This window comes from Protopterus annectens, chromosome 12.part0 (genome assembly GCF_019279795.1).
Source record: "Protopterus annectens isolate FY-2018-M chromosome 12.part0, PAN1.0, whole genome shotgun sequence".
Taxonomy (NCBI): domain Eukaryota; kingdom Metazoa; phylum Chordata; order Ceratodontiformes; family Protopteridae; genus Protopterus; species Protopterus annectens.
The window spans coordinates 602,832,301-602,845,450 of NC_056746.1; the positions used below are offsets into that span (position 1 = coordinate 602,832,301).

The 13,150-nt window shown below is 38.8% G+C and overlaps 1 protein-coding gene across 1 annotated transcript in view; it reads left to right on the forward strand.

Moving 5' to 3' along the window:
* LOC122816739 overlaps positions 1–13,150 on the forward strand; it is a 1,006,513-nt gene that overhangs the window by 526,291 nt on the left and 467,072 nt on the right. The window contains exon 26 of the mRNA XM_044089733.1: positions 12,003–12,109. Coding sequence (XP_043945668.1) covers positions 12,003–12,109 — 107 coding nt within the window. The remainder of the gene's footprint in view (positions 1–12,002; positions 12,110–13,150) is intronic.

Sequence of the window (13,150 nt, forward strand, 5' to 3'; positions counted from 1 at the left end):
AAAATATTTCTCCTTTGCATGTGAAACAAATGATAGAAAGGGTGCATAAGGAACTTAGAAATTTAGAGAAAAAGGGATTAATAGACAGTAATCTTTTGAAATATTTTATAATACAAAATCCTACTACACCTTATATCCAAGGACTTCCGAAAGTGCACAAGAGTAAAGAGAACCCCCTATGAGACCCATTGTGGCAGGGAGGGATTGGTGCACAAAATCTGTTTCTTTTTTTTATAGAAAATAATTTGAAAGGTTTATTAGGAAAGTGAATTTATATCTTGAAAGAATCAGAGCACTTTACTAAGGATTTGTATAGATTTACTAAAAAAAGAGGGGAGGTGATACCAGAGCTAGAACTGAAGAACTGGAAGCCAATTGGATCATTAGGTTGAGGGCTGATGTGGGACATGGACTGAATGACCATGTACCCCTAAGACCCATTTTAAAAAACAGACCATTACGCAAGTGATTTTAATTATTATTAACATTATATTATGTTATATATTAAATTCTATTTTGTATCTTTGTATCAAAATTCTTTATAGATATATATATATATATATATATATATATATATATATATATATATATATATATACACACTATATATTATATGTGTTTTTAGGAATATATTTCAGTAATTTGACATTTTAGAAGGTATTTTTAAATCATTAATTGATGGAGTCTTGTGATGTATGATGCTAGTTTAAAACAGGTGATTTGTTAGCAGTATGGATACACCTGAATAAGCATTTGTGAAAGCGCTTGTGTACTGTGTGAATAAACAGCTGTATTTCCTGAAGAAACTAGAGCCTTGTCTTTGCTATTGTTTTGTCATTGTTAAAGGATACCTATGATATGGGATTTTGTAACTAGATTATTAATGGTCCTCTGGATCAACAGTCTAGTGCTAACCTATGAAGTTATGGACCAATGAACTCTGAATCTGAAAAATATGTTTGTTACTAGTGTCAAAAATCTACATTCCTGGGAAATTCCTGAATCTTTGTACTATACCAAATACAACAAAATCTGTCTTCAATTTCCACATATAAACATCATCATACAACTCGGGCCACATGCTTTAAAACATTTTTCTTAGGTATTTTTGTACTTGCCAGAAACTTTTGCAGATGTGTGAAGTATATGATCTTCTGGGAAACTGACTAATAAATTGTGAAGTGCCTGTGTAAATTTGTTTATGGATGAGGAGAGAAGAATTGACCTAAAATCAATTCTTGGCAACACACCAACATTCATCACACCTAAATCATAGCAGATATTTTTTACAACTATTTACAAAGCTGTTTCATAGAAATAACGTTGTATTCTACTAATGGGACTGTCCCTAGAATTGTTTATTTATTTTTCAGTTTAAGCATCAATAACAAAAGATCTACTGACTTAAATATCTTTTTGATCAACACATACAGTACTTGTTATTTTGTTAGACGCCCGTGTCCAGATAATTATAAATCAGTAACCATATGCAAGGTGTAGTCTGTGTACTGAAATGATGTCTGATCATATGCTGTTAATGCAAGAAGAGATCATATCGGTTGCAAAGATTCAAAACAAGAGTATGCAATTTCTTTAAGAGATTTAGCCAATGGTCTCATGCAATGGAATTTGAAGTGAGAAAAAAATGGATACTTGAGGGACAAGTAGAACTGCTGCATGTTTCAGGAAGAGACTATGGAGAAATGTGAAAGATATGAGAGCTTGGTGTTTCAATAAGGCAGGAGCCAACATTTTAAATGGTGAATTGTCACTTTTATCTGGAGCCTACTGATAATGTTTGGCACTGTACATACCAAGACTGCCTTAATTTAAAAGCCAGTCTGGTTGTTAGGTAATTCAGGGAGAGAATTTACATTAGGTGGGCTACACTGATAGTTACAGTTAAGATTAGCTGAAGCTACATTAGAGATGTGGTCCTTACAAAGGTTTACTATAAAACAAATGCACACATTATCAGGGGAAGTATGACCACTAAATTATCATTTGAGCTCTTTGTTTCTCTTCAGAAAAGCCAGAAATGTCCACATAGCCCAGTCTCTTGCCTTCTTAGGTTAGCAAATTCAGTGAGTATTCCGAAGCTTTCTTACAGGGTGAGGAAGTCCTGACAATGAGAAGAGTCTTGCGAGGTCTTCACTTAGGTTTGAGCTGGCAGGAGTACAGAGGTACTTTTGTGACATTTTAATCTTCTTACCTTCAAAAAGAGCCACCTGTTTTAAATGAACTGTGTGATACTGAGCACATTTGCCAGAGCCTAATATATATCTGTTCACCTAGTACGCAAGCTCACTTAATAGTGTCTATCTCAAAATAAAGGCAGTTTCTTTACTCTAGAATTGATCTGCTTTTGACATAGACAGGTATTATTTTAGGGCTAAGGATCAGATGAGGAAATTAGTCAGTAATCACCTTATGCATTGGACTTTACCAAGGTTTTGATGTAATTTTAGCATTCAAAAGGTAGTTATTCCCTGCGTGTGCATCTGGCTTTGGGGCCTAGAAACAATATGTAAAACATCATACTGAGAAAAGGATCTATTAAATTGCTTTCTGAGATAGCCCAATCAATTAAAGTAAAAATCTTCTAGCAACATCTGGCAATTTTTCAAAATGTTTCTGGCACATACCTCTCAAACTCCTAGAGCAAGAAATCTAGGCAAAGCCATATGTAAAAGTGGGACAAAGGCCCAAAAATAGGGACAGATTTTAAATATTGCTCTTACAAAGTTAGAGAGTTGATAGAATGACAGGTTTTGCATTAGCATGAATTTTCGGAAGAGTATGAAATCTGAAACTCAAATGTCTGTCATTATTGTCTAACGTCAATCTTTAATGATTTGCCACTACTTTGCCAGAAAAAAACACAACTTTATGAAAAACGGACCAAAAATATGAGGAAAAAATCTAGACATTCTGCGAAAATCTGTACAGTTGAGAGGTATGTTCTGGCATGATCTTGCCAGCATGTCTTCAAGGATGTACACAGAAGACAGTGGAAGAAATATAGGTTGCTACCACAACAGGTCTGGTGGGGTCAGCAATGAGCAATTGTACTATGTCATTGCCTGGAATGCTGCCCAACAGGAAATCAGAATTACATTTTTTCTTTAAAAGAAGCATAAGACTATGACTTATTCTATTTCTATTTAATATTGTACGCAGAAAAATATATTAAAATTTTGAGAAATGCAACTGGGCCCATGTCTAGGTTCAAGTAATGGCAACAAACACTGCTGTACAGATGCAGAATAAAGATGAACCCAACCGTTGAGAAAAAATCACCTTTATCAGACAACAAAGCTTTCAGGCAAAAAACATTGAGAAAGGGTTTTTTGCCTGAAAGCTTTGTTGTCTGATAAAGGTGATTTTTTCTCAACGGTTGGTTTCACCTAGGTTCAAGTAATGACAGCATTGTCATGCTGTTATAAGGAAAAGATTTAATAAAATCTCACTTTTGTCATGCCGTTATAAGGAAAACATTTAATAAAATCTCACTTGTTTATAAGTTAGGATGTTACTGTTTTATAATGGCATTTTAGATCATTGCAATATGAGGGATCTAAAGTGGGATCCACAGTAAAGACAAGCAGAACTTTGTGATTCAGTAACTTTCTTCCAACATGGGATGAGGGCACATACATATTATGGGGATACTCAGACCATGGTTTAGTTTGAGTGTCACCTACCTTAACTAGTTTAAGTATGGCCAACAATCAGTTGGTAAAATCACTTCCTGACTTCTAGGATAGAAGAAAAATGGAAGGAATATAGTCTGACATAGTGTTTGCATTTACAGACATCTGTGGATCAACAACATTGGCAGATTTTAAACATTCCCTAAAGAGTATTATGTCAGGAATACTGGGCGAGCAAATTAGTGTAACTAAGGAAATGATTTTCTTGTGCTGTGATGCAGGATCCAAATTGCCTATATGTATTAAGGCTTTTTTCAGTTTAATTCTGGTGGATGCCAAAAAAGCCATTACTAGAAATTGTAAATCAGGATCTAAACCAACTATAGAATCATTTTAATTGGAGTTACTGGCTACTGAGACTTGTCTGCATATATCAACTGGACACAAGCTGATTTAAGTATACTTTTCTCTGCACTTATTTAAGATTTGATTCAGTAAATATTGTGTGTCTGATTCAGTAAATAGTGTGTGTCTCTATCTGCAGTTATCCCCCCCCCCTGTTGTGGTGTTAATCTTGGTGGCTTTGGAATTGCCCACCCCTGCTGTAAATCTGTTTTTGCACACTCCTCCTGGACCCATCTCATTTGCTCCCTCAACTGAGTACAGTGAGATCATATTTTGGTTTCAGATACTCCTACCAGTCCCATCTCCTCTGCTGTGTACAGAGAGAGCACTTGGGAAGGACATTCCCCTATAGTATCTTAATCTGTTCTGTTTCCTCCCTCTACAAAAAAAATAAATTCCACTTCATCTGCTTTACTGTATTTGTGTTTCTTCCTACTTTATTACCTTATTTTGCTTTTGCCTCTTCTTAAAAGTACTCAATTGAATTTATTCTGTTGCCTTTATTACTGCTTGTTAGTAGCCTGATTAAATTGTAACTGTTATTCTAAGGCCTTTGGTTTAAGCACTTAGGCTTCAAATAGTTGTTTTACATTAGGAAGGTTTGTGGCCTGCACTGTTGTGGCAGGACAGGTAGCGTACATCCTTCTAAGTTGGGAACTGCTGATTGAAGGCTCAGTGGGTTAAGCACTTGGGCTTCAGGCCAGTTATTTTACATTAAGAAGGTTTGTGGTCTGCACTCTTGTGGGAGGAGAGGCTAGATTCTTCCCTGCTGAGCTGGGAATTTCTGGTTAAAGGTTTATTGCGCATGCTTACTTGAAATGTTTCTTTATGAAATCGGTACGCCTTGTTTGCTGTAGCATAGACTAGATTCAGGCCTGCTGGATCTAGCTTTGTTTGTATAACTTGTGCACTGATCCAGGCCGTCTTTTTTGGAGAAGATTTCTCTGTACCCTAGTGGCAGGAGTCTGCAGTTAGAACTTGTCTGATTGAAGACTGCTGGAACAGGGCTCAGTTTTGAGCTCTTTAACTGGTTAATTGGGTAAAGTGCTGTTTTGATTGTATCTGCTCTATTTTCTGAAAAATATATATATATACTTGTTTCCCACCTTTCTGAACTAGTATAGTCCAGTGTTCAGGTCACTGCTGAATCCAGGGCTGTGTTGCAAGTTTCTGTGTTGCCCATACCTTACTTGGATAGAAGGAAATTTCATTGTTCACCTGTGAGAGAGGGGAGCTTTGAGCAGCCTATCTGTCCCTGGAGAAGTGGTTTTAGCTTAGAAGTTAGTAGTTTATTGACCATTTTAGGTTAATTTCGGTCTCTTTCACTTCCCTGCTATAAAAACCGCATTTGCACAGTTTTTGCACTTGCATTCCATTCAGCAAGTGCCTTCCATGTGCTCTGCAAAGTCTACAGTAGCAGAGAAACAAACGACAGACGTTGGAGTGATTAAGTATCATTTCTCTGCTTTTCTTGCTATCTTAATTCCGCCTAAAACGCCATTTTTTAGCGTTTCTGTGATTTACAAAGTTTGTTATTGCTACATATTGTACTTATTTGCTGCCTGCACTTGAATTAAGTCATTACTGTGTTTAAATAATCTGTTTAACTGTTGTAGGCTACATACTAAAGTGAGATAGCCTTTTCTGTACATTTAAAGTGCTGTTTTGATTGTATCTGCTCTATTTCCTGAAAAAAAAAACTTGTTTCCCACCTTTCTGAGCTAGTATAGTCCAGTTTTCATGTTATTGCTGAATCCAGGGCTGAGTTACAAGTTTTTGTGTTGCCCATACCTTACTTGGATAAAAGGAAGTTTCTCTGTTCACCTGTGAGAGAGGGGAGCCTTAAGCAGCCTATCTGTCCCTGGAGGAGTGGTTTCAGCCCAGAAGTTAGTAGTTTATTGGCCATTTTGGGCTAATTTTGATTGTATCTGCTCTATTTTCTGAAAAAAAACAAAAAAAAATACTTGTTTCCCACCTTTCTGAACTAGTATAGTCAAGTTTTCAGGTTATTGCTGAATCCAGGGCTGTGTTACAAGTTTCTGTGTTGCCCATACCTTACTTGGATAGAAGGAAGTTTCTCTGCTCACCTGTGAGAGAAGGGAGCTTTGAGCAGCCTATCTGTCCCTGGAGGAGTGGTTTCAGCCCACACGTTAGTAGTTTATTGCCCATTTTGGGCTAATTTCTATCTCTTTCACTTCTATGCTATAAATAAACACATTTGCCCAGTTTATGCGCTTGTATTCCGCTCAGCAAGTGCCTTCCAGGTGTTCTGCAGAGTCTACAGCAGCAGAGAAACAAAATAGAGACTTTGGAGTGATTAAGTATAATTTTTCTGCTTTTCTTGTTGTCCTAACTAATTCCGCCTAAAACGCCAGTTTTTTAGCGAATCTCTGATTTAAAATGTTTGTTATTGTACATATTGTACTTATTTGCTGCCTGCACTTGAATTAAGTCATTTTTGTGTTTAAATAATCTGTTTAACTGTTGTAGGCTACACACTAAACTGTGATAGCTTTTTCTGTGCATTTAAAGTGTTTCTGAAAAAAACAAAATAAAATACTTGTTTCCCACCTTTCTGAACTAGTATAGTCCAGTTTTCAGGTTATTGCTGAATCCAGGGCTGTGTTACAAGTTTCTGTGTTGCCCATACCTTACTTGGATAGAAGGAAGTTTCTCTGTTCACCTGTGAGAGAGGGGAGCTTTGAGCAGCCTATCTGTCCCTGGAGAAGTGGTTTCAGCCAAGAAGTTAGTAGTTTATTGGCCATTTTGGGCTAATTTTGATTGTATCTGCTCTATTTTTTGAAACAAAAAACAAAAAATATATATATATACTTTTTCCCGCCTTTCTGAACTAGTATAGTCCAGTTTTCAGGTTACTGCTTAATCCAGGGCTGTGTTACAAGTTTCTGTGTTGCCCATACCTTACTTGGATAGAAGGAAGTTTCTCTGTTCACCTGTGAGAGAGGGGAGCTTTGAGCAGCCTATCTGTCCCTGGAGGAGTGGTTTCAGCCCAGAAGTTAGTAGTTTAATGGCCATTTTGGGCTAATTTCTCTCTCTTTCACTTCCCTGCTATACAAACTGCATTTGTGCAGTTTTGCACACCGGGCAGTGTCGGTTAGCTAGAGTTAAACTATTCTTGGCTCCACAAAGTCTGCTCGTTAATTTTTCCCTTGGAACTAGACAAACCTTCAACTTTAGCAGTCAGACCATTCATTTCAGTCAAGCATTTGCTTAAAACTCATAGCAAGCACTAATTAACCCTAGTACTAGACCCCCCTATACTGTCCAGAAGGACAAGGCTCTCTATTCATCCCCACCAGCCAATCAGAAAAACAGCTTACTCTACCTATTCTGGCATGTCCAAAGGGCAGTTTCCGGTGTACTTTCCAGTCCAACTGGTGAATCTGGGCATTTTGAGGCAATGTTACAACTGCCTCATGTGCACAGACAACCCTCTCCTCCTACCACCAAACACTAATGTATGCAAGAGATGCAATTATACAGCCAAACTAGAGGCAAAGCTCTCTCAACCCAAGACTGGAACTGACAGTCAAGAGGAGAAGGGTAATACTTGCAACATACCACCAGTCTCACATAGACCTAATAAACCAACACCAGCAAATAACACACATGAATACATGAAAACATACTCGGAGGCTCTAAATAAAAATCTGCAAAAGCAACAGAGACCTCCAAAGCAGACATCCAAGCAACCTCCACACCCCATCACCAACCATGAAACACATACTTCACATAATCAGTGTGCCATGCAATCACAGCCCTTAAGACAAAATAACATGCACAACACACTAGTAATAGGCGACTCTATAGTTAGGCATACTGATGTCCCACTAAGTAGGCTGGACAAGGAGAAGGTTACAGTTAGCTGCCTGAAGGGCGCCAGGATCCGCCACATAACACAAGCACTCAGGTCACTCCAGAACAAGTACAAATACGACATTGTCATTGTCCATGTTGGTGTGAATGACCTCAGACATACCTCCCTGGACTACATGAAAAGAGACATGAAAGAGCTCTCTGATCATGTAGCCCAGGCCGGTATGACCCTGACCCTGAGTAGTATCCTGCCCTCACCAAGAATAATGGCACAGTATAAAGAAAAAGTGATCAATTTCAACAACTGGGCTAAGTTTCTGGTGTCAATCAAAGGGGATCCAGTATCTGTCCGCCTGGGATGACATGCTCGACAGGCCACGTTGCTTTGCAAGAGATGGCTTGCACCTGTTACCCTTAGGCTTTCGAATACTGGCCAAAGCTCTTGCCGCCCCCATAGTGCCTTTTTTAGGCAAGGCTCAAAAGACAAATCCACCACCATAAATAGCACAAGTAACCAAAAACTGGGGGTAATGCTACTCAACGCCAGAAGTCTAAGTATGGAGTATGGAGAACATCGACATCTGTACAGTAACAGAAACCTGGTTTAAGGCTCCTGAGAGCACCCCAGCACTACTAGGCTATAACTCATACCATACCTTTTGGCCACAGAACCAGGACCGAAACACAAAAGGCAGGGGTTTATCCATATTCATCAAGGATACCCACACCTCCAGGTTAGTGATGCAGCACAATGCATCAGAAATCATCCATGTGCAATGAACAACAGGCAAAACTGCAATCCAAATTGTAGCTTGCAACAGATCACCCACCATGACCCCCATTCCACATTTCAGGAGACACTGGGAAATATGAAGGTCCTACCAAACACCTTAATACTGGGTGATTTCAATTACTCAAACCTAAACTGGACGAACTACTCAAGTACTAACTCCCTTGCCCAACGCTTCCTAGAATTTATAAACTCGAATGCCCTGGATTAACTGGTCAACACACCCACCAGAGGGAACAACATATTGGACCTGGTCATCACCAACATGGGTGACCGGTGTTCCACACCGGAGGTCAACCCCTCACTGGTTAGATCAGACCATAGACTCTGGATATTCACATTCCACCCCCAACTCCAATCAAGGAAACCACCGTGAAAAGCTTTTCAAAAGCAAACTTCACGTTACTTAAGACCGAGGTGGAAAGGTTCACAGCCCCCATGCTAAAGGACAATGCTGTCCAAGCTGCTGAAACCTTTACAAAAGCACTCTATGAGCATCTGCAGGAATGCATGGATCATGCTATCCCAAGTAAAACCAAGACTCACTCCTCCAAGAAAAAGAAACCAGTCTGGTGGACCTCTGCCATAAACAAGCTATACAACAGAAGGAGGAAACTAGTACAGAAAAGAGTAAAATCCCAAGAAGGAAAGACATCCCTGATCAGTATCAACAAGAAACTACGATCCCTCATTAAATCATCCAAGGCTAGTTTCAAAAGAAAAATGGCCAATGACTCCAAAGATAACCACAAAGCATTCTTTAGCTATGTCAAGAACCTAAGTGGAAACTCTCAGATCTGCTCTGAGTTAGTGCAGAATGGCACAAAATGCACTGAATCGACTGATATTGCCAACATTCCCGCAGACAGTTTTAGTGCAAACTTCACCCCCCTCTCATCCCCTAAAGGGCCCATAACCATACCAGAAGAATGTAGGGCCCCATCAATCACCAACACACAGGTTAAAACAGCACGATCCAAAGCCAAAAACACAGCTTCAATGGGACCAGATGGTGTCCCAGGCTGTGTCTTACAAGAGCTTCAAAATGAACTAATCCCTCACCTAAACACACTGCTCAAACTCAGCCTCTCTACAGGCTACGTACCCACAGAGTGGCGCACAGCAACAGTTATCCCACTCCACAAAGGTGGAGCCATAACAGACCCCAGGAACTATCGCCCTATAAGCCTGACTAGCCTGGTCTGCAAGGCTATGGAGTGCATCATCATGGAACTCATTAACAGAGACATTGGGAACCTCTAAACCTTGGACCCTACCCAGTTTGGCTTTGTTAAGGGCAGATCATGCTTCCTAAACCTGGTGGACTTCTTTGAGACAGTTACCAAGGCATTAGACGAAGGAAAGGAGGTCCACACAGCCTACCTAGACCTCGCAAAGGCTTTTGACACAATTCCCCATTCTAGTATTATAGACAAGCTCACTAGCTTGAACATAAACCCCTATGTCACGAGATGGATTGTCAACTGGCTCATGGCTAGAACCCACATGGTGAGAGTTGCAAGCTCTACGTCCGACACTAAACTGGTTACAAGTGGTGTCCCCCAGGGCTCAGTCCTAGGACCCCCTCCTGTTCGGTATATACTTCTCAGAGGTACAGGCAAGCATAGGAGGACTATGGCTGACCAAGTTCATAGATGACTGCAAACTAGGGGCCATAATTGATTTTCTGGCTGACACAGACACCCTCCAGCAGGGTCTCACTGAGACGGATACCTGGTGTCAAAATCATGGTCTCAAGCTAAATGCCAAAAAGTGCATAGTCATCCCCTTTAGAAAAAATAAAGTACCTACAATCTACCAAATACAGAAAATGTAATAAGGGATCTGGGGACCCAAGTAGATAGTAATCTCTTCTTTGATAATCATATTGCCAAGGTGATTAGAAAATCCTTCTATGTGGCCTACCTAATCACAAAAGGGTTTGAATCTAGAACAAAAGAGGTTATTGTGCCTCGCTATTCATCACTCATTAGACCCATCATAGAATACAATGCCCCATTTTGGATGCACCTTACAAGACACCTGCAACAGCTGGAAAGACCACAAAAGTACCTCACCAAAAGGATAACTTGGCTCAAACAGTTGCCCTATGCAGCCTGACTCAAGAAACTCCAGCTGCACTTGGTTGCATACTGCTTACTCAGAGGTGATCTCTGCCTGACATACAAGGCCATATCCAACCCAGAATTGATGGGCATGCTCCACCTAAAAAAAAAAAAATCCTGAAGGGCCACACGCTCTAGAGATATAAACCTCACCACAATGATAAATAGGACATGCTGGAGGGATAGATTCCTGTCCCAGAGACTCCCCATGCTTTGGAACAGGATTCCAATATACATCAGGCAGAGCCCCTCACTAACACTCTTCAAGAGAAACCTTGACGGGTGGATGGGAAACAGAAAATTTACCCCGGGGATCACTGCAGTGGCTCTGCTGGACAGTGGTGCAGGGAACAAATGGCTATGCTGGACAGAGGCACAGGGAACTAATCTAAGGGGGTGATGAAAGCCAACACATTCTGGCTAGGCTGATAAATGCCCTTGGGCACTTACATATGAACCTATGAACCTATACTTCAAGAAGTTAAAATTGTAACACAAGAAAAGAAGGTGAGATCTTTAGAAAAATGTAGGAGTAAATTACATACAAAAATTGTGGGAACAACACATGCAGAAAAATGTTTTAGAGGTGGAGTGAGGAGTAAGAGAAGGCAGGAATTTAATATTTTATGTAATATTGCCAAAATCATAATATATATATATATATATATATATATATATATATATATATATATATATATATATATATAAATAACAATGTATGTGATGTATAATGCTTGTAAATGTGAACTTGTTATTATGGTTTGATTACTTTTATATAAAAGTAAGTTTGCATAAGTCACACATGATATTTCAATAAAGGTGGTCAAAAAAAAGTAATAAAATGTCTAAAAAATAAAAATGCTGGGCTTATACACACTATTCCATATGTTTTGGCAGCACTTATATGATGTCATCCATAGTATATTTTTTATAAATAAATGATTTTTATATTTCTTTTTATAAACTCAGTTTATGTTCTCTGGTTTAGAACTCTCATGGAAGTGTTATGATTGAACTGAATAATAATGAACAAAATCTCATACAACTATGTTTGACGCATTTTTACAACACTGACGTAATGCAGTCCTGTGATCGTACCGTCAACTGAAAAATAATTAATTTAATTTAATGCTGTTGGCAAGTTTAACTGTAGATTAAAATAAAATTACTATCTTGTCTCATTTCTTTTAGGCTGCAAGGAGATACCACCAGAAATATGGGCAAGTTCTGTTTGGGACCATTTTGTGAACAGGGTCAGCTTATTAGCTATGGAAGAAATAAATCCTAAGTTTGAACCAGTAAGTTACTAATACACAAACTGAGCTACACGTTTTAATCACAGTACTGAGTATCTGTCAAAGGAATCACCATTGTTTACTACAGTGCATACATTTGCCAAATGTATAACTACCCTGTTAGGTTTTAGGGCAGTAGATGTCACACACACACACACACACACACACACGCATGCACACACACACACACACACACACACACACACACACACACACACACACACACACACGCACGCACGCACGCGCTCTCATGGATTGTTCTATGAAGACGTGGTGAATACACCAAGGTGTAGATTCAAGAATCACAAATGTTTTTTTTTTCTAATGTAAAGTATTTTCAAGTAACATGATAAAAGCATCAACTTGCATAAAAAAGTGATGTATATCTATTTTAAGTTTTCATAACTATCATATTAATATACAATCGCTGCCAAAGTTTAGCTGAATCTTGGATATATATTCAAAATCTGCACATTCAGTTCCTCAGTTAGCTACTATTTTATTGCAAACCTGTTTTAAAACAGAAAAAATAAATCCTAGGCAAAGATTTTAAAGAGGCTGTTCAAAGAAAACTGATTATTTAGCTAACAGCACAAAACACCATGGATAATTTGTGAAAGATCCATAACAAAAAGAATCAGGCTGATCCTGAAACAAAATCACGTGGTGTCATAAGGTCTCTCAGTGAAGTCATTAAACATCAAGACAGCAGATGTATAAGCATGTTCTGTAGTTTTTCTGGAGCTCGTTATTTTGACAGACTTAAACCCCAAACCAAGGACGAATATAACAATGCTCTGTAGACTATGTTGACATTGGATAGAAAACACTTCATATGCAACAGGCAAGCATACTTTATGCTCACAGAATCTTGATGAGACCTTATGCAGTCCTATACTAGCCAGAGCCTTATGAAAATGATCAAGGGTCTTCTTTTGTTAAACTTCCTTTGTAAGCTTCTTCCATGCATACATCACCTTGCTAATAAGTCCTCATATTTGCTTTTTCTAACACGAATCATGTCTTCCATTGAGTAATTCCATT